This window comes from Myotis yumanensis, unplaced genomic scaffold, assembly GCF_028538775.1.
Source record: "Myotis yumanensis isolate MYYU_CA2020_CCGP unplaced genomic scaffold, mMyoYum1.0.hap1 SCAF_3, whole genome shotgun sequence".
Lineage (NCBI taxonomy): Eukaryota > Metazoa > Chordata > Mammalia > Chiroptera > Vespertilionidae > Myotis > Myotis yumanensis.
The window spans coordinates 81433083-81459755 of record NW_027223754.1 but is presented as its reverse complement, the minus strand read 5'-3'; the positions used below and the strand labels follow the sequence as shown (position 1 = coordinate 81459755).

Below are 26673 nucleotides of genomic sequence, written 5' to 3'. Positions count from 1 at the left end.
GGTTTCCATAAAATTCTTGAAAAATCTTAGAACCGTGGTTTTGAACTCTATATCTAGTCATTTGCTGTCCTCCATTTCTGTCATTTGTGACCTGTTTCTTTGTCTCCGCATTTTTTATGCTTTCCTGTGTGAATAGAGTGGCTTTCTGTGCTAGGTGTCCTATAGGGCCTAGTGGCTCAGCCTCCCCAATTACCTGAGGTGGACACTCTTGGTGCACCCCCTTGTGGGCTGTGTGCACAGTCTTGTAGTTAAGCCTTGATTGTTGTAGGTATCACTGGGAGGAATTGACCTCCAGGCCAATTGGCTGTGAGAATCAGCTGTGTCTGCAGTGGGAGAACTTCTGTCCTGGAGCTCTAGGGAGGTGCTAATCTAGCCTCTGCCTGAGGCTATCCAGCAAACGCCTTCGTACAAGGCTTGGGCGGGGCGGGTCCCAGGGGATCAACAGGGCGGGCGGAGCGAGCAGTTATGGCTAAGTCTTTTCTAAGCAATCCTTAAAACCAGTTTGTTTAAGATTTACCTTCAAACTTCTAATAGTCTTATTACAAAGGTAAAGTAGTTAAAGAATGCATCAAAAAGCCCTGGCCAGGTTGCTCAGTTGGTTGGGGCATTGTCTGGTACACTAAAAGGTTGTGGGTTTGATTCCCAGTCAATATACATTCCTAGATTGTGGATTTGATCCCCAGACAGTGTGCATATGGAAGGCAATTGATTGATGTTTCTCTCTCACATCGAGGTTTCTCTCTCTCTCTCAAGTCAATAACCATATCCTCAGGTGAGGATAATAAAAACAAAATGAATGCATCAAAGAGAAACACTTTACATAGTGAGGTGCAGTTTTAAAAATGTCTTCAATTGTGTATTTTGTATAAGCTAAATGTGGGTAAAATATAGCAGTATTGCATTTATAGTCTTACCATCTTTTCCAATTGAGGAGTCAAGCAACAAGATACATTACTTAGATGACAAATGGGCTATACAGAACCTAAAATACTTCTTTACAATGCTCTACGTTCATGAAATGCCCAAGTAAGTAAATTGAACAAGTGGAAAAACAAATCTCCAAATATTTGCTCTCCAATGCTAAGATGACTCTGATATTAGAAAAAAAACCAAACACCCAAGTATTAATTTGCTCTTTCATAAAGTTTTTAATAATCTATCATTTTCTTACATGTATACTAGTAACCTTAAGACAAATATTTACTACCAAACATTAAATACTGTACAATTTATAAAAATATAATTTTAAGAATTTGGAGTAATAAAGAGAAGGTATCTATTTCAAATTGATTAAATAAGAAATATTCTATTTTTTAAGAAACTTAACTAGAAAACAAGAAATGTCTAATTTGTCTAAGGGAACACTAAAATCTTTTACTGAAGCCTGAGACATTACTATTTGTGTTCAAGCCTTCATCTACCTAGTTTTAAGTAAACCTTAAAAAAGATTTTCCAGTACATGTAAATAAGACTGCTAAACAGAGTACATGACTGGAAGGAAAGGACTATGCTAGAATGTGAAGTTGTGAATAGGGATATGCCTTATTTTTATATCCCCAGGGCACAGTATAATACCTAGCTCAAAGTAAAAATGCTTAAGCAATGGTTGTTGCTTTGAACTAGGCAAACACTCATTTGTACCTGTGGTCCAATTTGCACTCTAATTGAGCTGTAGTCCTTTTCTTGGTCCTTGACCTTAAGTTGAGTAACAAGGCAATGTGCATATATTTCCTAAATCAGCCTTTTGACAGGATTCTCAGAACTGAGTCTATCAATGGCCTGTGAATCTTCTCTTATGGGGTCTGATTCTTATTTCTTAGATAACAGTTAATATCAGTGTATGAAAGTAATGCATTTTCAGTGCTGGGTAAATATGTTCATATGAGTAAAAACGGAATAAAGGCCTTGCTTTTCCAGGTTTTAAATAACAGATACATAGCATCTTATATTATGACAATTAGCATTTTTAGACACTGAACATAATACACTGTAATACAATGCAAGGTGGTAGGCTTCCATTTTAGGAACAAAAATAAATTTCACATAAAAAAAGATTTATTTTACATTCACATAAAATACGTTTAGAATAAATCTAAATTTTTAGCATTAAAGTATTTAGAAATAATACAGAGAAGCTTTTAAGATGTGTAGTTTGCATCCTGTTCCAAAACTCTTTTCCAATTATTGATCATCACCTCGCTGTCTTAAATTTCTAGATTTTCCATTTTCCACTTTTCTCTTTTTGAATACTGGGGCCACTCCATCTGCCACGACTCCAAGAGAAGTGACTGTTTTTTCTTTAAAAACTACTTTGGGTTCCTCACCAACAGCAGCTTCTGAAGTTGATAAATATTCATTTTCAGTGCTTGGAAGTTCCAAATCTACCTCCTCACTGGAATAGAAAATAAAAATAAAACCATTACTTGACAAAGAGTAAGACAAACTTTCACATAACTGGTGGGTCCACCAAAGCCCCAAGATCACCTTTCTAATAGTGGGAAGTTAGCCATTTTAGAGTAGGAAACTATTTTAAAATAAATTATTTAAGATACTAAATACTTATTTAGGTGGACACACCAGGAAAACTCCCATCTATTCTTTTATTCCTGTCGCACAAAACATGTGTCGTTTAAGGAAATGATTGTGCTTATGTATGATTAACAGTACAGTTATATAGGTGAATAAGTGAGATGTATTTATGGAAAATGATTTTGCCACGGACTGACAAGACCTATGGGGGCTCACACAGCACAAGATGAAAACCATGGAATGTCAATGGCCTAGTGTAGTAACGACTCCATGCAGCTATTTGCCTACCACCCTTTTACTAAGGAACTAGCCCTTCAACCATCCATATGGTTACTATAAATATTCAGTTGACTAATCCACAGATCAATACCTGTTTAACACGAGCATAATAAACCCATCACTCCATTCCCTGAGCTTTTTGAACATGGACCAGAATGATCATTATGTTTAACTTTTTAGTGGCTAGACGTATAAAACTTGTTGGGAACTACATATCCTCCCTATTTAGAGAAAGGAGTTCTACAGAGATTAGGGATCGAAGATGGAGAATTCTGCCAATGTTTCAGGCCTGGTCAGTAATTCCTGAGGCCCAGCTCAATTCCTGCCCCTCCCAGAGCTTACAAATAATGTGTGAAAATTTCCCAAAAGTGGGGAGAGATTTGTACATCAAGTTGAAGTTAATATAGGTCACCTCAAAATTGTAATCCACTAGAGCGTCGGCCTGCGGACTGAAAGGTCCCGGGTTCGATTCCGGTCAAGGGCATGTACCTGGGTTGCGGGCACATCCCCCGTGGGAGATGTGCAGGAGGCAGCTGGTCAATGTTTCTCTCCCATCGATGTTTCTAACTATCTATCTCTCTCCCTTCCTCTCTGTAAAAAATCAATAAAATATATTAAAAAAAAAATTGTAATCCAAAAAGATCTTCAAAACACATTTTAATGAGACTGTTTAACATCTAAGACAAAGAAAGAATTTTAAAAGCATCAAGTGAAGAAAATTTTACTCATACAAGAGAATTTCATAAGGCTACCAGAGAATATCTCAGCAAACAATGCAAGCCAGAAGAGAATGTGATGATATATTCCAAGTGTTGAAAGGAATACAATGCTAATCAAGATTACCTAGCCAGTTAAGGTGTCTTTCAGAAATGAAGGCAATAAAAACTTACCCTAATAAAAAAAATCTGAGGTTATTCTGCTTTGCAAGAAATGCTGAAAGGAGTTTTTAGCTGAACTGAAAGGCTGCTAATTACTAACATAAAAATATACCCCCCAAAATGGTATATAGTCAGAATATACAAAGCATATAGTCAGAATAAACGGAGACTCTATTAGGGTTGTGTGTTAACTACTTAACTCTAATATAAAGGTTAAAAGACAAATACATTAAAACCAGACTAGCTAAAACTATTTGTTAATAGGTACACAATATATGAAGATGTAAATTTTGACATCAAAAACATAAAACAGAAGTAAAAATGTATTTTTTGTGACTGAAGTTGTTATCAGACAGTGTAAAATAGACTGTTTTATATATATAAGAAGTTTTATATAAGCATCATGGTAATCACAAAACAAAAACCTAAAATAGATTCATGAGGTATAAAAGAAGGGAATAAAAGCATACCACTGCATAATCACATCAATTCAACAAGAGAGAAAAAAGGAAAAAGGGAACTACAACATAGCCAAAAAACAATTGATAAGATGGCATTGGTAAATCCAGATATTATTCTAAATTTAAATGGATTGAAGTCTCTAATCAAAATTATATCTCAAAAAGCAATGCCAAAAATTACAGAAAGTTTACTGTATTACCATATGTTTTAAATGTTAAAGTCTATATGAAATACAAGATTTTAGGGGAAAATATAGATTACTGAAACTGATTAGTACTCAAGAATAAGTAGTTGAAGCTATAAGTAGTTGAAGCTATAACCCCCATGCCCTGCTCTTTCCTCCAAAACAGCAGCTGCAGTACATAATAGTTGAAATCTTAGGTGATCTAGGTGCCAAGTGCGTACATGGTCCTATATGTGTTAATTTGTCTTTTCTAATGTATTCCACACAACAAATTAGAAATCAGTTGGGAACTATAACTTTTACAAATGAGGAAACTGAGGCTCAACGAGATAAGGCAACTTGTCCAATGTCACAGATAGTAACCAAGAGACTAAAGAAAGATACAAAAAAATTACCTCCCTCCTAGAACTCCAGAACCAGCTTTTACTAGTAATTTCTATTAAACTTTCTAATCCCAGAGGAACTATTAAATTATTCAAGAGCATTAAATAAGGAAAAGCTATCTCACTTTTTATCTAGCATAAGTCAAATATCCAAACCTGATAAAGATATCACTCATTTTATAAAGAAAAACAAAACTACAGACCACCATTTCCCAATCTGTTCCCCATATCAAAGCTATGACTACTGAAATTTATCAAAATCAATTTCTGATAATCCTTGAAGAATCCAGAAATAAAGCACACATCCTTAACATAATAAAAATAACATAATAGGCTTAAGATCAACAGTCAATATAATCCTCAATATAAATTTTAGAGACATTTCCACTGAAATCAGAAACAAACATGAATGCCCACTGTCATCACTATTATATAACACTGGGTTTAAAAATCTAACTAAAGCAAATAGGAAATGAAATAAATAGGGAGCAAAATCAAAAGAAAAAAAATCAAAAAATATTTGCAGCAAAGTTTGTACATGGAAAACCCATGACTCAGTATAGTAGTTTTATAAATAAAATAATTCAGCAGCACAACAGGACACAAGCTTTTTCATACCGTATTTACTAATTAAAGAAATAATAAGAAATGGATAAAATCCACAATTTAAAAATTAATTAATGTACTTAAAACACACTTACTAAGCATCTATTATGTGTAGGCACTGTTTTTAGTTCTGGGGTTACATCAGTAAACCAACTAGACTAAGTGGCTACCTAGCTTACATTCAAGAAAAGCAAATGTGAGACTTACATAGAGGCAGATACAAAAACTATAAAATCATACAAGATGACTTGAGTAAAAGGAGAGATACAACATTTTTGGATGGACAATGTAATACTGAATACATGCCAGTTTTTGCTGAGGGGGTCCAATGGAAGAGGAACTTTCAAAACTGCTAATAAAGCATAAATTTGTATGATACTCCTAATCTTTAAACAGCTATGCCATTCCTAGAAATAGTCAGTAATGTGCACAGAGTAATATCCTATATAATAAAACCTCAATATGTAAATTGACAGAACGGCAGAACAACCAGTTGCTATGATGCACACTGACCTCCAGGGGGCAGCTCCACCACCAAGGGGCAGACGCTCAACGCAGGAGCTGGCCCCTGGTGGTCGGTGTGCTCCCATAGCTGGAGCACTGCTCAGCCAGAAGCCGGGCTCACAGCTGGCGCGCGCAGAGGCAGTGGCGGGAGACTTTCCCGCTTCCATGGCAGCGCTAAGGAGCGGCAAGCCAAGCGGTAAGGAGCGAGCAGGCGGGCGGTTAGGAGCAAGGGGTCCCAGATTGCAAGAGGGATGTCCGACTACCAGTTTAGACCTAAATCGGCAGTTGGACATCCCCAAGGGGTCCTGGATTGCGAGAGGGCGCAGGCCGGGCTGAGGGACCCCCCCCCCAATTTCATGCATCAGGCCTCTAGTATCTATATAATAATCAGAGTAAGTTATAAAAACAAAAAAATGTGGAGATAACATAATGTCAGCAGAAAGAGAATGGCTGAGCAAAATCAATGCACATCTAAATGACTACATATTATATGGCAATTTAAAATAACATTTATAAAATTTTAACAAAATAGGATATTTTATGCTTTTCTTCATTTAAAAAAGTCTTTTATAATAAACATGTATGTTATTTTTAGAGGAAAAAAATCCTTAAGAAATTAGGCTAATCTACTTAGGGAGTCAGACATATTTCATCACATACTAAACTGGCTTAGTGATTAAAATTTAATAAGAATGGCCTTAGAATATAGTTATCACAAGAAAAAAATACTCAAAATCTGAGAAATCTCAACTTTGCAGAATAGTAGATATTGGTATAATAGGACCATCTTCTTATTGTAAGTCACTTAAGTCACTTAGGTCTGAAGTAATGTAGTCTATTATTTCTGCAACTTCAAAATACATAATTTACTTATGGTACCTGAATTAAATATTTATTAAATACACATTTCCCAATATTTAATATATACAATTTCAATGTTTCATAATAGTAACAATTACCTTACTTTAAATCATTTTTTGTTTTTCAGTTACAGTTGACATACATTAATTTCAGGTATACTACCCAATGATTAGACATTATATAACTTACTAAGTGATCATCTTGATGAATCTTGTACCCATCTGTCACCATACACAGTTATTAAAATATCATTGACTATTCCCTAGGCCAGTGATGGCAAACCTATGACATGCGTGTCAGAGGTGACACGCGAACTCATATTTTTGGTTGATTTTTCTTTGTTAAACGGCATTTAAATATATAAAATAAATATCAAAAATATAAGTCTTTGTTTTACTATGGTTGCAAATATCAAAAAACTTCTATATGTGACACGGCACCAGAGTTAAGTTAGGGTTTTTCAAAATGCTGACACGCTGAGCTCAAAAGGTTCGCCATCACTCCCCTAGGTTGTACTTTATATTTCCATGACTATTCTGTAATACCCATCTATACTTCTTTTTTTCTCAAAGTATTTAAAAATATATATTTTTATTGATTTCAGAGAGAGGAAGGGAGAGGGAGAGACAGAAACATCAATAAGAATCAATTGGCTGCCTCCTGCACGCCCCCTACTGGGGATCAAGCCTGTAACCTGGGCATGTGCCCTAACCAGGAATTGAATCTTGACCTGGTTCATGGGTTGATGCTCAACCACTGAGCCATACTGGGCAGGCATGAATCTATACTTCTTAACCCCTTCATCTTTTTCACCCATCCCCACAATATCCTCCCATATGGCAATCATCAAAATGTTCTCTGTATCTGAGTATGTTTCTGTTCATTTGTTTTTTAGATTCAATTGTTGCTAAGTATTTATGGCCATTTTATTATTCATTTTTTTTAAATCTTTTCTTCTTCTGAAAGAACACCTTTTTATAACATTTCATGTAATATTAGTTTGGTGGTGATGAACTCCTTTAGATTTCTCTTGTCTGGGAAGCTCTTTATCTGTCCTTTGATTCTAAATAACTTTGCTGGGTAATCTTGGCTGTATGCCCTTGCCTTTTCATCTCTTTGAATATTTCTTGCCAATCCCTTCTGACCTCCAAGTGTCTGTTGAGAAATCAGCTGACAGTCTTAAGGGAGCTCCCTTGTAGTTAACTAGCTGCTTTTCAAATACTCTCTTTAACTTTTTGCATTTTATTTATGGTATGTCTTAAAGTGGGCCTCTTTGGGTTCATATTGTTTGGGACTCTGCACTTCCTGGACTTGTATGTCTATTTCCTTCACTATGTTAGGGAAATTTTCCACATTATTTCTTCACATGTTTTCAGTTCCTTGCTCTCTCTCTCTCTTCTCCTGGCATCCTCTTGATGCAAATGTTGGTATGATTGAAGTTGTCCCAGAGGCTCCTTATACTATCCTCCTTTTTGGGGGGATTCTTTTTCATTTTTGCAGTTCTGATTGGGTGTTTTCTGCTTCCTTATCTTCCAAATTTCTGCTTCATCTACTCCACTGTTGATACCTTGTAATGTATTCAATTAATTTCAATTAATGTATTCTTCATTTGTTACTGGTTCTTTTTTGTTTTCTAGTTGTTTTTGTTTCCTATCTCTTTGCTGAAGTTTTCACTAAGTTCATCTACTATTCCCCTAAGTCCATTGAGTATCCTTATAACCAGTGGTCTGAACTCTGCATCTAGTAGATTTCTCCATTTTGTTTAGTTCTTTTTCTGGAGTTTTGTTCTTTCATTTGGGACACGTTTCTTTGTCTCCTATTTGGCTGCCCCCGTTTGTTTCTATGTATTAGATAGAGCTGGTATGTCTCCTGGGCTTGATAGAGTGGCCTCATAGAGTAGGTGTCCTGTGTGGTCCAGTGGCACAGCCTTATGTTCACCCAAGCTGGGCACTACTTTTGGGCTGTGTACACCAAGCATGTTAAACTCACAGCTTGCATGAGGCCCACAACAAATATTTTTGTGGCCCAGCCAATATGATGGTATGTAAGAAATGTTTTAATAAAAATTTCGTAACTTAATTTTTACAACATCCTGTTATACATAATCAATATAATAAAAGCCTAAGCAACCATTATGAGGAATGACCAGAACAACTGGTCGCCAAGTTGCACACTGACCACCAGGGGGCAGACACTCAATGCAGGAGCTTTCACCCGATGGTCAGTGAGCTCCCACAGGGGGAGCGCCGCTCAGCCAGAAGCCAGGCTCTGTGGTAGTGGCGGGAGCCTTTCCCACCTCTGTGGGAATGCTAAGGAGCAGCGAGCTGAGTGGTAAGGAGCCTGCCGCTAAGGAGCAGCGAGCCGAGCGGTAAGGAGTGAGCAGGTGGGCGGTAAGGAGTGAGGGGGTCCCAGACTGTGAGAGGGTGCAGGCCGGGCTGAGGGACCCCACCCCCTAGTGCACAAATTTTGTGCACTGGGCCTCTAGTTATTAATAATGAACTACAACGTTCACTAATGATTGTTTACTATAATCGTGTTGCATTCATTTCCCTTATGCGCAAGCACACCATCTCTCCCCACTAATACTAGCAGCGAGTATTTTAGCAGCCGATTGCCACGTCATTAGTCTTATACTGACTTGTTTGGTGTGTGCAACAGGAAATATTTCGCTTTGGGAGAATAAGAAAAGTAGGTTTATTTGCATTACGCTTATTAATTTGGGCAGTTATTCAGTGTCCGGTAAGTTAATGTTCAAGAAAAAAATATTAATTTTTATTAAAATGTTCTATTATTTTATGTTAACAATTACTCATTTATTTCAGCCTTTTGTATTTAGCATGTCTCTATTGAAATAAACCTACATTTCTATGAAAATTGAAGCTTTTGTTTTTTTGTGGTCCACATAAACTTAAACCTTGTTTATTTGGCCTGTGTTAGCCTCTCTGAGTTTGACATGCTTGGTGTACACCCTCATGTTGTAGTTGAGCACTGATTGCTGTCGGCACATCAACAGGAGGGATTTATCCCTAGGCCTATCAAGGACTGGCTGTGACCACCTTGGAGGATTAGCTGTGCACGGGCCCAACCCATGGAAGACTTACTTCATTAGGGCTCTGAAGCCTCTTGAGTATGCTGCTTGAATGTGTTTCTTGTGGAGGCAGTTGGGTGGTGCTTCAACATGGTCTGATGCTGTGCACCAGGTATGCTGGCTTAGGTGTCTCCCGGAAAGTGCAGGCAAAGGTCAGCTGCTGCCTGTGTTGTCCCCCAGGGCCATCAGCATGACTTACAAAGTGATTCTTAGATAGCTGCTACTTGTGCTGGGCTTGGAGGTGCTGAAGTGAGGCTAATCTGTGAACCAAGGCTGGCTGCTGCTAGTGCTGGGCCTGTGGCAACTTTGCATGAGGTAAGGGGCACACAGATGCCAAATGCTGCTTGTTTGAGAAATTTTAGTAATGTCTGAAGTTATGAGCCAAGACAAGTTGTTCATATGGAAAAGCCATTGCAAACAGCTTGGGTGGACCTGCAATTTGGTGGGTTTGGGTCTCAGGGACCAGGGTGACAGCCAGGTTGATGGAGACTCAGATATGGTGCCCACCTACTGGATCTATGGTGGGAGGGCTCAGAAAAGGAACACCCTCCTGTTGCCACCATTCTACCAGCACTTCTGTATGAGAGAAAGTTGCCCCTCCAGCTCTTGCCCTGACTGCAGACAATTCAGTTCCTCCCCTTATAACCCTGGTGCCTTTTGAGCAGCTGGCCCAGTGCTGGAGAAGTGAGTGAGCTGAGAAAGTCTGTGCACTGGCCCTTTAAAAGAAATGCTTGGGACTCCAGCAGCCCTCCAGCTCACTGAACTACAATCCCCACTGGTTTTTACAGACAGAAGTTATGATAATTTCTCTTTGTGTTACTGGTACCCAATTTCTCAAACAAGCAGCATCTGGTGGGCAGTCTGGTGTGGGACTGGAACCTCTCACTCCTCAGGGGGACCCCCACAGCTGAGATATCTCTCCCAATTTTTATCAGTGGGACCAGCCTTTCTGGGTGTCCACTCCTCCTACCAGTCTCAATGTGGCTTCATCATATCCTTAGCTGTAGGACTTCTGTTCAGTTAGATTTCAGGCAGTTCTGAATGATGGTTGTTCTGCAGTTTAGTTGTAATTTTGATGTGGTTGTGGGAAGATTGGAGTACTACATTTACCTATGCCACTATGGTGCCCGGAATCTATCCTAGTACCATTTTAACGGTGTGTTACCCCTAGAGAATCATTTCTAATTAGAACAGGTATATAAAGTTGTCCAAAACTTGCATTACTTTTACCTTGTGAAAAAATTCAACCTTTTCATTAAAATATAATTTTAACATAAATAATTTCAAGTATCACTAGATTAGTCATCTTTCATTACCATTTCAAAGCAATGTTTTAGAGAATAACTGCTTAACTAATGTAATTAGAAGATACTTTTTTTCCCACCTGAAGATTTTTTTTAAGCAGTTAAGAAACACTAATCTGTGAAGCTGAAAGTGAGATCTTCCTTTCATTGTGTAAATGCTTCTAAGACAATAACTGACTTGATCACATAAGCTAGAAATATAAACCAGGTAACATCTCACCATGATCTTGTTCAATTGATAAAACTGTTGTTTTCTTAAACTGGCTTAAAAACTTTGTCATAAGCCATTTTGAAGACAGCAACAGAACTTTTTTATTGCTTTTAGATGTATTATATGCAGCATTTGTTGACTATGCAGATATTTATTTCTCAGATAGAATAATAATCATGAGTGTGAGAATGCTCATGTGTGTATAACTGAGTTACTGTGTGAATGTGTGCTCAACAGAAATGTCATATTTTGGAAGAAATGAAAACAATCACTACCTTTTTAAAATAACCCAACTCATATTTTAAAATATTAGGAAAAAAACACACTCTAGTAATAAAATAAATGAGCTATACTTTTAATGAGTACTTTATCCTTCAAATAGTTACTATAACTTATTGAAGTACTTGATATAAAATACTTGTAATAACAGTGGGATTACATTTCAGGTACTTACTGAGACTCAACTTCTTGTTTAATTTCTTTCCATTCTCCATATGGGTTTGATTTTTTATGAGCTTTGGATTTTTCTTCTTTTGAACCTGATGAATTCTGCTCTTGGATATTTGTTTCTTTCTGTTTTTCAGAAAGGAGGATCTTGCCTTCATTTACTTTATCACTGTTTTTATTTTTTACCTGAAATGTCAAAGTCAAGAAATAAGGTACTACTAGGACAGAAACAAAATTTCTTTAATGGAATCTTATTATTGGTTTCTAAATAATAAGAATACATTAACTCTCTTAATTGTTTATATTTGCACATAACACAACAAATGTACATAAAAAAAAACTTAAATGGTCAATAAGGTTTTTTCATCACATGTAAAATATTATCACACCATAGCCAAAGCTGCTTTTTAAAATAGGACATGATCCTATTAATGTTCTACAATTAAAAACATACATTAGCTTTTTTTATCCTCTCTTTTCTTTTGTGTTTTATCTCCTTACTTATATATCCAACATTGACCTTCCTTTATACTGTGCTCCTTTTGAGTTTACTGCCATGTCACTAGACCCCTTTACACCCACTATCTATTTAAAGAACTCCCTTAACCTATTCGTCTTAACTTTATGTTGACTACATTGCCAGAACTTTAGTGTCCTATACAACTGGAAGCTACGTGAAATTAGAAGACACACCCTGGAGGGACAAGCAGCTCCCATAGTAGTCCCTAGATAGGGCTGGTGGTTTTATGGCACCCCTTCATCTGGGATAACAAGGTCCTGTGACCCAGTTTAGCAAGTAGACTATGGACTGGATTTCTTTGCAATTGCACAACTATGGGTGGCAGTCCTGGGATACCGTTTTGTTTGCAATTCTTTGAATGGATATTAGCTCATTCCCTTATGCTATTGGTATCATAAAACTAGGAGTCAGCACCTGCTTTCTCTTAGGATTTTGACTGCTTCTAGGCCCTAACTTTTTAGAAATAAAATATTTTTATTTTACTAAAAACAAAATATTTTGACTTTGATTCTCATGCAATAAATATTTCCTGAGGCTCACAATACTGCCATCTATACAGTTCTCTTCCATTCCTCCTTATATGATCTAATGACCTCTGGCCACTACTCTATATTCACTGATGACTGTGCCAACTCTGACACCGTGTTCTCTATTCAAACTCTTATCATTCTAGAACTTAAAAATTCCTTAGCCTCAGCTGAGTTTCAAAATCAATGATTTTGATCTTCACTATACAGGCATACCTCAGAGATACTGCAGGTTCAGTTCCAGACCACCACAATAAAGTGAGTCTTGTAAATATTTTTGCTGGTGGAGGATCTTGCCTTCAATTTGTAAAACACGAAACATCTGTGAAGTGCAATTAAAGCAAAGTGCAATAAAATGAGGTATGCCTGTATTTAGCAACCTAATGGTATACATGATAGGTTTATAAATAGTTTGTCCTTGTTTAACTGAATTTTGTAATATTTTGTTTGCTTGAAATTTTCTGTCCCAAGTTGAATGCAGGCTTACCTAAACTTGACTATAAACACTGTGAGATGGCTACTACTATAAGATCTTTGCTGCTGTTCCTCTACAAGTTAGATACATCCCTTGCCCTAAGTTCCATCAAGAATTATGGGTAGGTAGAGAAATTTTAGGCAATGACAAGATTCTAGCTGTGGCCTCAAAGTACCCTTTCCAGAATCCTCGATATTCCTTTGCCTCTCAGGCCAGCAATCTCAACCATGGATCAATGCTATGTATCTTGTTTACTTTGGCACCTGGGCTCCTGAGTGATTCTGGAAAGGTCATAAAAGCAAGAGGACTAGTAATCTATACTAATAAAAGGGTAATATGCTAGTTAGACCGGGAGACCTTCTGGACGTCCTTCTGGACAAAGCCATGGTGGCGGGGCCGAGGTAGAGGCAGTTAGGGGTGATCAAGCCAGGAGGGGAGGGCAGTTGGGGTGATCAGGCCGGCAGGGGGGGCCAGTTGGGGGCTAGCAGGCCGGCACGGGGGGGGGGGGGCAGTTGGAGGCAATCAGGCCGACGGGGGTGAGGGGGGCAGTTGGGGGCAAGCAGGCCAGTGGGGGTGGGCAGTTAAGGGCGAGAAGGCCAGTGAGGGGTGAGCAGGCTGGTGAGTGGTTAGGAGCCAGCGGTCCCGGATTGCAAGAGGGATGTCCGACTGCCGGTTTAAGCCTGATCCCATAGGCCAGGGGTCCTCAAACTTTTTAAACAGGGGGCCAGTTCACTGTCCCTCAGACCGTTGGAGGGCCAGACTATAGTTTAAAAAAAATTATGAACAAATTCCTACGCACACAGCGGCGGCAAAAACACCCGGTGGGCCGGATAAATGTTTTCGGCGGGCCGCATGTGGCCCGCGGGCCGTAGTTTGAGGACCCCTGCCATAGGCAGTCCGACATCCCCTGAGGGGTCCTAGATTGGAGAGGGTTCAGGCTAGGCTGAGGAACACCCCCCTCACACACCCCACCCCCCCTGCCGCCCCTGTGCACGAATTTTGTGCACCGGGCCACTAATACTGTATAAATCTGTTTTTACTTTCCTACCATGGCTAGGCACTCAGCCTATCAATCTTTTTTTTTTTTTTTAATATATTTTATTGATTTTTTTACAGAGAGGAAGGGAGAGAGATAGAGAGCTAGAAACATCGATGAGAGAGAAACATCGATCAGCTGCCTCCTGCACATCTCCTACTGGGGATGTGCCCGCAACCCAGGTACATGCCCTTGACCAGAATCGAACCTGGGACCTTTCAGTCCGCAAGCTGACGCTCTATCCACTGAGCCAAACCGGTTTCGGCAGCCTATCAATCTTGGTTCATTTCCCCTCCCATTCCAGCTCAGTGACTATTTCAATTCATAAATGTTGTTTCAAGCTCTTCACAGCTCCTCACCCTGAGCAAGCAATCTTGATTTCTTTATGAATGAGTAACTGAGACTAAGTGGCATGACTCTTTCAATTTCCTCCTTGATACCAACTCATCCATAGTCATACCATAGTCATACCTTCTTAAAGAAAATGAAAACCTTATCGTCTTACGTAAAATGAGTTTATTCCTTGTTCAAGACCAACCTATTTACCTATCCCTGTTGGTATTCCCTTTCTACCTCTTTTGGGGTCCTTCTCAACAAAAATGTCACCACCATAATCTCTCATGATTAATATGTAGCCAACATCCTATCACCTAATTTCTACTTTCATTTCATATTCAAACTATATATACCACATAATGAAACACTTTTCATCCCCCTGTAATATGCGTTCTACCATCCAAAACTCCTGTGAAATTGCTAGAAGGGTATCCAGGACTTCATTATTGCAAAATTCAATGGACATTTTCCTTTTTCTAGGCCTAATTAATCCTGGATGCTCTCTATTCCTCTGACTTCTGAGATAAATTCTTCTGCTTCTTTGCATACCTTCCTAATCACTCTTTTCTCATTCTACTTGTGGGCTCCTCTTTCTCTGTCTGCCACTTAAATGTTTAATGTTCTCCAAGGTTATTTTCCAAGATTACTGCACCCATTCTAAAATTTAAATTACTACCAGTTTGTTAATGATACTCAACATTTGTAGCCTAGACATTCTGATTTGCATGTTCAGACAGCTCTCTTTCAATGACGCAGCTCAAGTTTAGGACATCTAAAAATAAATTTACTGTCTTACTACTAAACAGGTAACAATAAATGGTACAGCTATTTATCCAGTTACCAAAATACAGGTCTTGGTTTTAAGTCTATCTTTTACCAGAAAATTTAAGAAAGTCTAAAGTGCTTTTTATAAATTGATAAACTTTTATAAAGAGTAAATCCAGCACCTACCTTAAACTTTATTTTTAGCTTTGGTGTTTCTGTAGAGACCTCTACTTTTTGTTCTTCCTGTTCCCCATCAGAATCACTATGTGAATTTGATGATTTGGATTCTTCCGGGGTGCCAAGTGACTTTTCATTGACTTTACTAGAAAGCAGATCGCCAGAGTGTGGAATAAAATCATCAGGTTTTTCCCATCTGGATTCTATCCAACACATTAAAGTAGTCATGTTATTTGGTTACCAATTCAATTCAGAAATAATTCTCAATATAATGCTTCCCGTCACTTATATTGCTAAATGACAACTCTGCATCTATTTTATACCATCACCGGTCAAGAAAATAATAAATAAGAATTCTGTTAGCTCTTACTCTTGTATCTTTCAGAAATTTATTTCAAACAACCTTGATTCACTAGATGTATCAACTACAGCCCTGATGGAAAGAGGCCTAAGAACTAGAAAATACTTTCTAAGGATTTCCACAATTTAACTGTCACTGATTTCAGGAAATGTATGTAATAATGAGCACACATCAGATTTTCTGGAACTTAGTTACCACAAAGATTTCCTAGGATCTTTACAAAGAGAAATCATACTGTAAAAATCTAAATGAATATAATTTGTCATTTTTCTAGTAGGGAAAAAACCTTGATTGAACTCTACTGCCACCTAGTGGCCTATTGGGCTTTTAGTAAAATGATAGCATTTCTAATTATCTTGCAGTCAATCTATATTTTTAGTTTAATAAAAGGGAGAGGGATCCTAAAATTTATTGTCCAATTGGGAGAGCTTTAAGACTGGAAAGGGCTCTATTAATAATCACACTGGTCTAGACATAAACTAAAACTTTTGAGGACAAATCAATACATATAATCTCTTTTTAATATAGGATACTTTCAAGCACTAATAAAAACATTACTGCCCGGCTGGTGTGGCTCAGTGGTTGAGTCTCGATCTATGAACCAGGAGGTCACGGTTCGATTTCCAGTCAGGGCATATGCCCAGGTTGTGGGCTCCATTCCCAGTGTGGGGCATGCAGGAGGCAGCCGATCGATGTTTCTCTCTCTTTCTCCCCTCCCTTTCTCTCTGAAATCAATAAAAACATTTTTTTTAAAATTACTTTTTTTTTGGGTCTCTATTTTACATAAATAACGAAAGAATCTTCAGGAAATAAATAATACATAATTTGTATATATATAATAGATACCAGGCACTGTTCTGGGAATTTTATAGACACCTGACTCTCATGACCCCATAGAATAGGTGATTGTCTCTATTTTACTTAAGAGGACCTATAGGCTCAACGACTTGCCCACAATCATATACCTGGTAAGGAAAGAAGTTGTGTGTTAAATTCAGCTCTTACTCTAGAGTTACATTATATATTCCTTAATCTCTATAAAGATTCAGTATCTCAACTTAACTGAGATAGAACCATTGCTATCATTGGGCAGGCTAGGTATCCATTTAAAGGTTAAAAGACCTTTTCTTTTCCTCCTATAAGATTTAATGCTATGCAGAAGGCTTTGGTTAGTATGAATTAAACAAAACACAAACCTGTCAAAGTTACACTGATATTATAGCTATTTTGATATTAACTGCAGAGAAATCAAGTACCATTACTTAAAAGGCAGTTTTATGAAATTAAATTTTTAATTTTAAAAATGTAATAATTAGTTAATAATTAGGCATGTTTTGTAAATACTTATATAACTGGAACATTATTAAACTGATAAAAGTGAAAATTTGACAACCTCAGCCACTGCAAAAACACCATCAGTTTTGTTTTTTGAAAAAGGAAAAGGCAAATTGACTGATCTTTAAGGTACTTTCCAAGGTAATGATTATATTTCTAAAATAATCATAATAAAAACCAGTAATGGTAGAGAAAGTAAAAATGACTCAATTTTTAAAATTTATGAATGCAGTATCAATTGAGAATTACATAGCATAGTGTAGTATATTATATATAGAAATCCTTTTGTTTTTCCATGAGAATTAATGTGTTTTTCTAAATTACAAAAAATAATACGTTTTACAAAAATATGCTTATCACTATATGTACTTAAATTCCCTAGTTTAGATGATTCATTAGCAGGCTAAGAAGCAGTTTCAGGTATAATTTTAGATTCTTAAGATGATCAAAGGTAATACTTACCTCCTGTTTCTGTATTATAATAATAGGTGTAACCATCTTCACTTAAACCTTCTACCCAAACAGCCTTCCCTGCTGTCTAATGAGACGAAAAAAACAGCATAGATGGAAAACAATGTAGTTATATATTAGATAACTAAGGCAGAATTAGCCACCCTTTCCTTTTCTCTCAAAACCTGGGAGTTAGCGGAGGTGGTACAGATCATGGCCAGAAAGCTTGGTTTATGCTCACCTCTGAAAGCTAGGAACAATTTTTCACAGATGGGCAGGGGACATGTGAACGGCAACTAGTAATATTTACCCTGTATGGAGTTTTTGAGAAGACATCACTTTTAACCTCTACCCAGCCTACTAATGAAAGGATTATAGAAGAAAAGGAACAAAGAGTCTGGGGGAGGAGGGGCTTATTTGAAAGTAAATTTGCTTAATAAAACTCTACCAAAACCCCAGAAGCCAATCACTTTAAAGAATAAATCAAAGACACTATTAATGTACTTCAGTTACCTTTTTTAAGTTTCCTTGAAATCCTTCAGGTTTCTCCCATTGAGATGCTTAAAACAAAAATACATTGCATTTATAAAATCCTTTTGCTTTAAAAAAAGTTTCCAAAAAATTCACTTTGGCAAAAATTTACAAGCTATTCAATGTGTACAAAACACTAAGGTCTAGAGATGAAAACATAATTGAAAAATAAAGAGAACCAACATGCATCCAGTAGCATTGTGTAGAACAATACATGTAAATGCTATATGACCAAGGAAGGACAGAATCATTACAAGTTACTGGTACTTCCACAGGAATTATTAGAGCCAGGTAGGGCTTCTCTTAAAAACTTCACTAAATTCAGGCTTGAAAAATCTGGAAGGGATGACATAGCCTTTTGACATCTTTGGAGGGGAGAGTGAGATATAGAACAAATGACTCAAAAGAGGAACAAGATGAAGTATGCAGGAATTAAAAACAAGTATCCTGAGAAAGAGTATATAAAGAAGGATGGTGAAAAAAGGAAGCAAGCAATAGGCACTAGAAGGGAGAAAAGACATAATAGTTTCTATATAAATTTGAAAGACGTATAATCCTTAGCATATAATAATCTATGATTCACTGCTAAACTACAACGTGCACTTCACTTACGGCTCAGTGCAAACTGAGTCATTATTACTATTTCTATGTAGTCTGAAACTGATCATGGTTCTAAAGATCATAATACTACTACTACTTATAGCCCAAGGTTTTCTTCATGATTAATTTTCTGATCTCATTTCCTGCCTTCTATTCTTAACTTTTTTCCCCCTGGCTTTTTTCTATACATCCCTTTAATATATGTACTACCCACCATGTTACCTTTTGTTCTCTTTTTTTTTTTCTTGTGATCTCACATACTCCTAAAAGTTAATGTATTATCTACACTCCGGACTAATTATGAATTAGAGTTGGGAGTTAGGAAAATTGCCACATGAATATTCTATAGATACCTCAACCTCAACATATCCAAATATGAATTCACCACCCCACTTAAACTAAGCATGTTTCCATATTTCATATCTCAGCAAAGGGAACCATCATTTTCTGAGTCCTCTATGATATGGCCCAAATCTATTTTTTCCAGGCTCTTCTACCATGTCATCTTCAAAGAACCTTATGCTTTACCTCTACCAGATAACTATTTCCCAAACTTTCTAGCCTTCTTTATTTTAAAAATCCTCACCCAAAGGTTTTTTTAATTGAATTTTTAAAGGAGGGAGAAAGAGAAGGAGGGAGAGAAAGAAACATCAATTGGTTGCCTCCTGTACACCCGACCAGGGATCGGACTGGAAACTTAGGTATGTGCCCTAAATAGAAGTTGAACCTGCAATCACGTTTGGTTGCAAGGTACAATGCTCCAATCAACTGAGCCACCCGGTCAGGGCTCAAACCTTTATAGAGTCACTAGAGGCCCAATGCACGAAATTCATGCAAGAGGAGGCCTTCGCAGCCCCAGCTTTGTCCGTAAGGTCATTCCGCTGTTTGGCCATTTGGTCAATTTGCATGTTACGCTTTTATTATTATAGATATTGTTCTATCTATGTGGAATACCTGCTGTAGCCTCATAATAAGCTACTGCAATCTTTTTCAATCAAAATACCAATGGAGCCCTAACTGGTTTGGCTCAGTGGACAGAGCGTTGGCTTGTGGACTGAATGGTCCCAGGTTCGATTCCGGTCAAGGGCATGTACCTTGGTTGTGGGCACATCCCCAACATGGGGTGTGCAGGAGGCAGCTGATCGATATTTCTCTCATCGATGTTTCTAACTCTCTATTCCTCTCCCTTCCTCTCTGTAAAAAAAAATTCAATAAAATATATTAAAAGCAAATACCAATGGAGTATCTGCACAATGCCAGGCACACTGTGTTAAGTGCTAGGAATACAAATGGTATGATGACATCATTCCTGACATCCTCATTTTAACTTGTAGATCAGCTCATAAGTAATTTCAGTGGTAATCTCTCAGATCCACATAATCACAATTAATTCCTATTTTGGCTCCCATATAATCTTAATTACATCTCTCTTACATTATAGCTCTTTAAAATTCTTCCTTGTATCTCACTTAATTATTTCTGGTACTAAATTTTATGTTTTTGAAGAGTAAATGTATAACAAATTCATTTATTTATGCCAGAATTTACATGGAATAAAAATACCAAATATATTTCATTTTAAAGAAAAAAATAAAAAGATGTTTTTGATAGTTTTATTAAGAAACTAGAGGCCCAGTGCACGAATTCATGCATGGGTGGAGTCCCTTTGGGTGGCCTGCAGGGATTGGGCAGAAACCCGCATTCCAAAGCTGCCTAAGGCTCCTACCTGCCGCTCCCACTCACCCCGGCCCCACTGTGTCTGCCTCAGGCTTGTACCCAATTAGTCCCATGAGCTCTGTGTCTGGCACCCTCCCAAGGGGAGTGGCCTGCGAGATAGGGCCGGGGAGGGACCACGGGAGGGCTCTAGGGCGTGTCCAGCTCATCTCGCTCAGTCCTGATCAGCCGGACCCCAGATGCTCCTACCGGTTGGAGCATCTGCCCCCTGGTGGTCAGTGCACATCACAGTGAGCTGTTGAACAGCCTTAGCATATCATTAGCATATTAAGTTTGATTGGTTGTTCGGTTGTTCTGCTGTTCGGCCTATTGGCATATTACCCTTTTATTATATAGGATACCATTGTGCATTTTATTAGAAATTGATATCCAAAACATTCATGGGGAGGGGTAATTTATTAAGTCAATCAAGACAGCTACACAAAAAAGAAATCAGTTTCTGGTTCTCAGTATGCTCTTGGATAGAAAATCTCCTCCACAGAATAAAACTCCTGCAATTTGTGAAGTGGATCTGAAATACCTTTATTCCACATAAAATGCTTTATTTACATGTAGCTCATTGTTTTAGAAGGTTCTATTGAAAAAATATAAAGCTTTAGTTTATTTGTAAGGAACCCAATATTAAGGCTTTAACTAACTAAGACACTGAGTCACTCTGAGAAGGGTACCTTTTTAAAGGGCACATAATTTTTTTACTATTTAGTGGCAAAAATGTATAGTTATAGTATTTCACTGTTTAAATATTCCAATATTAACTAGATGTCTAAAGACAAAATAAACTGTCAATTATCATTCTCCGTAGCTCTATGAACACGTGACTTACCTCCAGTGATAAGATCATAATAGTAATGGTAACCTTCAGAGGTTATGCCTTCTACCCATCTGCCCTTTGAAGGGTCTTTTTTCTTTTTCTTCTTTTCTTTCTGCTGATTTGATGCAGAGATGGGTGGGACAGTGCTGGTTTTTGGTGGTATGCTTGGCTCTGAAATTTCTAGAGGAAAGATGAGAGAAGGGTGAAGTAGACAATAAAACCCCCGACCCCCGATAAAACATAAATAATATTAAAATAAAAAACCTGCTAAGATTCTTTTGGGAACTTGACATATCATTATAAAGCTTATATGGAAAACTAAACATGCACCAATATCCAGGGGAATTACAAAATAGAAGTGATAGAGGAATCTAGTACTATCAGGTATTAAAATTTATTCTAAAACTATGGTAAAAAAGACAGTATACAACTGATCCAGGAATAGGGAAATAAATGACTGAAACAGAACAGTACAGAAATGGATCCAACTGCAGATTCCTGGTGTTTCCTATTATAGGGGAAGAGAGATCATTTAATAAATGATGTTGGACTGACTGGCTAATTATTTGGAAAAAAGTTAAGCTGTTCACCTCTCCTCAGTATCTCTCATGTTTTTATATCAATATAAATTTCATATGAAAGATATTAAAAACAAAACAAAAACAAAAACAAAAAACCCTGCCCTAGCTGGTTTGGCTCAGTGGATAGAGCGTAGCCTGCGGACTGAAGGGTCCCAGGTTTGATTCCAGTCAAGGGCACATACCCGTGTTGTGGGCTTAATCCCCAGCAGGGCGCGTGCAGGAGGCAGCCAATCAATGATTCTCTCTCATCATTGATGTTTCTCTCTCTCTTTCCCTTCCTCTCTGAAATCAATAAAAATATATTTAAAAAAACGCCACAAAGTAAAATAATGTTAAATTTAACTACATACAAATTAGAATTATTGCATATGGCAAAAAAAAACCCCACACATATACACAGGAAACACAAATGACAAATATTTATAACAAATATCACAGAGGATTAATGTTCCTAACAAAAATCCCTAACAAATGCAATACTGTAACAGAAAAATGGGCAAAAAGTACAGAGGTAATGCAGGAGATTAACATTTACCTTCACTAATATTCAAAGAAATGTAATTTTTTGGTATTAGATCAATAAGTACTGAAAAAAATGACTGAATCCAGTGTTGGTCTGTCTAATCTATGGGTATGAAAAAACAGGCAGTTTTTATGGTTTTACTTTTTTCTAAAGATTAGCCAGTCATTCCCAACATCAATTAATAAATTAACTTTATTTCTAGCAAAAGGATTAATCTTGGAGACATTGCTGGAATATTAACTATCAATCTACAAAATATATTCAGGCTTGATTTTGGCAATCTTCTAGAAAGTAAACTTATAGGGATAAATGCAAAAACACTCACACATAAGGATGCTCACTGAAGCATTCTAACAATGAAAAACTCTAAGCAACCTAAATGTCAACCAGGAAGAAATGAAATAAATGTTGGCATTTTTATGGCATTTTATACCCTTTATTAAACATTGTTACAAGTATCACTCTTGTAATAAGCAATTTATACTATTATATTACTTTATTACTTAATTTTATTTTATTATTTTATTTTTTAAAATATATTTTATTGATTTTTTACAGAGAGGAAGGGAGAGGCATAGAGAGTAAGAAACATTGATGAGCTGCCTCCTGCACACCCACTACTGGGGATGTGCCTGCAACCAAGGTACATGCCCTTGACCGGAATCGAACCTGGGACCCTTCAGTCTGCAGGCCAATGCTCTATCCACTGAGCCAAACCGGTTAGGGCTTATTACTTAATTTTAATAAAAATTGAAGGTTGTATAGCTAACAAGAGATAATTCTGGTTGACTTGAAACCTGTGCTCCTAACCACTCTGTATATCCTTAGTTATTCAAAAGAAAAGATGTACTTGACATAATGTAAGAAAAAGTAAGACAATCTCCAAATAGACCATAACATAAAATGTATAACTTTATTTTAAAAATTCTTTATACTGAATTGTTGTACTTTTAATAAAGGAATATATATCTCATTCAGGAAAATGCTACAAAAATTATGAATTCTCCCAAGGCATATATTTGATGAGATGACTACTACTCTCTAATTCTGTAGGAATGCCAACATCTTCTTTTTTTAATTTTGTTTTATTGCTTAAGATATTACAAAGAGTAGTACATATGTCTATTTTTTTTCCCCCCTTGACCTTCCCCCAGCCTCCCCTACCCCACAGGGACTTGTGTCCAATGGTTATGCTTATACGCATGGATACAAGTCCTTCGGTTGATCTTTTAACCCCCCAGCCCTCTCTGGCCTTCCCGATGCCAACATCTTTTCTCTCTTATAAACACCTTATACATCTTATAAACATGTAGCTTTATCTTTGTAAAATAATGCTTTCCCCATTTTAACTAGCAATATCCAGGATAATATTTTTAAAGTCTGGTTATAACTGTTTTTATTTGATGAGGGCAATGTCAATTAACTGCTATTCTGTTTAAAAACTTACTGAAAGCAGTTTTTATTAGAGTAAAAATACCAATCCATGCCGACGACCACACCATTATGTAAGATCAACAACTGTGACTTGCAATATGCCTGGTTTAAGGACAATGGATATGTCATGGAAAAAAAGTTCCCCACTTAAAGCTTAAATTTAATAACAAGACAGATGAATGCTTTAAAAAAATCTTTTTTGTATTTTTTTATTGATTTTAGAGAGGAAGGGAGAGGGAGACAGAAACATCAATGACAGAAAATCATTGATTAGCTGCTTCCTATATGCCCCCTACTGGGGACCGAGCCCCCAACCTAGGCATCTGCGACGACGGGAATCAAACTGTGATTTCCTGGTTCATAGGTCGATGCTCAACCCCAGCCACGCTGGCCGGGCTAGATAAATGCTTTTTATCTGGAACTGAGTATCTTCAAACCCTCAAATTATTTACTTTGTTGCTGGCAAAGATGTGATGAAAAGGAAACCCTTCTATACTCTTGGTGTGACTGAAAATTGGTCTAATCACTATGGAAAACAATATGGAAGTTCTTCAAAAAAATTAAAAATAGATTTATCATAGATTCCAGTAATTCCACTTCTGGGTATACACCCAAAGGAAATAAAAACAGGATCTCCAAGAGATATATGCACTCCTGCGTTTATTGCAGTAGTATTCACAATAACCAAAATGTGGAAACCTAAATGCCCATCAACAGATGAATGGATTAAAAAACATGTAGTATGGAATAGTATTCAACCATGGAAAAGGAGGATATCCTGCAATTTGTGACAACATGAATGGACCCTCAGCACACTGTGTTAAGTGAGATAAGTCAGAAAGAGAAAAACAAGTTCTGTCTATCTCCTTTGTGGAATCTTAAAAAAGTCAAATTTAGCCCTTGTTGGTGTGGCTCTCTGGTTACAGCAGCGGAATAAATAAACAACAGAATAAATAAATAGTCAAACTTATAAAAACAGAGAGTAAAATGGTGGTTACCAGGAAATGGGGGGGTGGGAGAGTAAGACTGCTGCTGTATAAGGATACAAACTTGCAATGAGTAGTAAATAATCCACAGAGCTCTAATGCAGAGGTCACCAACCTTTCTGACTTCACAGACCACCAGTGGTCCGCGGACCACCGGTTGGCGACGGCTGCAATGCATAGAGCAGTCATTTTCAACCTGTGTGCCCAAAAAATTTTTAAAACATGCAAAACCTGACCTCTTTGCCCTTAGAATGCCAAATAAAAAATGACAACAGCCAACATAGTAACTGTCTGGTGTAAATGAATCAAAATTATATCTATGGTTTTTATCAGGTTGACAAAATAATAGAATATATTTTTGGTGTGCTGCAGTATTTTAGTAATTAGTTTATGTGTGCCGTGAGATAAAAACAGTTGAAAATTGCCAGCATAGAGTAATGAATATAGGTAAAAATATTGTACTACAATTAAGTAATGTGATAAATACCACTACAATGGCATTCTATATAATAAAAGGCTTATATGCAAATTGTCCCTTCGACTAGGAGTTTGACCAGGGGTTGGGGCTGGCTGGCCAACAGACTGCGGCCCATTCCCCCGATCAGGCCCTGCTAAGTGCCTGTGGCCCCTCCCATCCCCAGCCCCCCCATCAGGGGCGGGGCTGGCCAGCCAACTTCCCGTGGCCCCTCCCCCTGACCCACCCGGCCTCGATCAGCCCCCGAAACCCTGATTGGGAGTGTGGCCAGCTGGACCCCACTGTGCATGAATTCGTGCACCGGGCCTCTAGTGGGACTATGATATACTAAAGCAGTGATGGCGAACCTTTTGAGCTTGGCGTGTCAGCATTTTGAAAAACCCTAACTTAACTCTGGTGCTGTGTCACATATAGAAATTTTTTGATATTTGCAACCACAGTAAAATAAAGACTTATATTTTTGATATTTATTTAATATATATTTAAATGTCATTTAACAAAGAAAAATCAACCAAAAAAATGAGTTCGTGTGTAACCTCTGACACTTGTGTCATAGGTTTGCCATCACTGTACTAGAGGCCCGGTGCACAAAATTTGTTCATGGGTAGGTTCCCTAGGCCTGGCCGGCCATCAGGGCTGATCAGGGCCTTCCTTCCTTTCCCCAACTGCCAGCCGGTGTCTTCCTTCCTCTGGCTGCCAGCCGGGGCTTTCCTTCATTTGGCGCTGCCCCGTGGTGGTCAGCGCACATCATAGCGAGTGGTCAAACTCCCAGTTGGTTGAACTCCCGAGGGGACAATTTGCATATTAGCCTTTTATTATATAGGATTAGTATCACAGTAACACATTGTACACCTTAAATTTATACAATGCTTGTCAAATATACTCAATGAAAAAGTAAAAAGAAAAAAGTAATCTACTTTCTAGCAATAATCCGTTAATGCTAATATATAAAAACCCTGGGTCCGTCACAACCGGAGGCTCGACCAACCGGAAGTCAGTCTTACAGTCAATCAGGCCCGGAGAAAGGCCTGAGAAGCAAGGTCTGATCCATAGCCTCTGTGGCAGCTGTTGATCAGCATTTGCCTCTCTCTTTCTCTCCAGCAGCCATGCCTCCATTTCTCTCCAGGCTGTTGATCAGCCCCGCCTTTCTGATCAGGCCCTGTTGATAGGCCCAGAGACGCTGACTGGCATAGAAACCAACCAATCAGAACCAAATCAGGGTGAAGTGTGAGGAGCCAATGGCTGTCAAGGAGGCGGAGCTTTTGACGCTGACTGGCACA

General features: G+C 37.8%; 1 protein-coding gene across 1 annotated transcript in view; it reads right to left on the bottom strand.

The window, feature by feature from the left end:
• Positions 1-1130: 1130 nt before the first annotated feature.
• The window catches only part of WBP4 (WW domain binding protein 4), a 33962-nt gene continuing 8419 nt past the window's right edge, over positions 1131-26673 (bottom strand). The window contains exons 5-10 of the mRNA XM_070408988.1: positions 21407-21574; positions 18232-18278; positions 17731-17806; positions 15582-15775; positions 11744-11922; positions 1131-2392 (exon numbers count right to left, since the gene is read on the bottom strand). Of these exons, the coding sequence (XP_070265089.1) occupies positions 2182-2392; positions 11744-11922; positions 15582-15775; positions 17731-17806; positions 18232-18278; positions 21407-21574 (875 nt within the window). The 3' untranslated portion in view covers positions 1131-2181. The remainder of the gene's footprint in view (positions 2393-11743; positions 11923-15581; positions 15776-17730; positions 17807-18231; positions 18279-21406; positions 21575-26673) is intronic.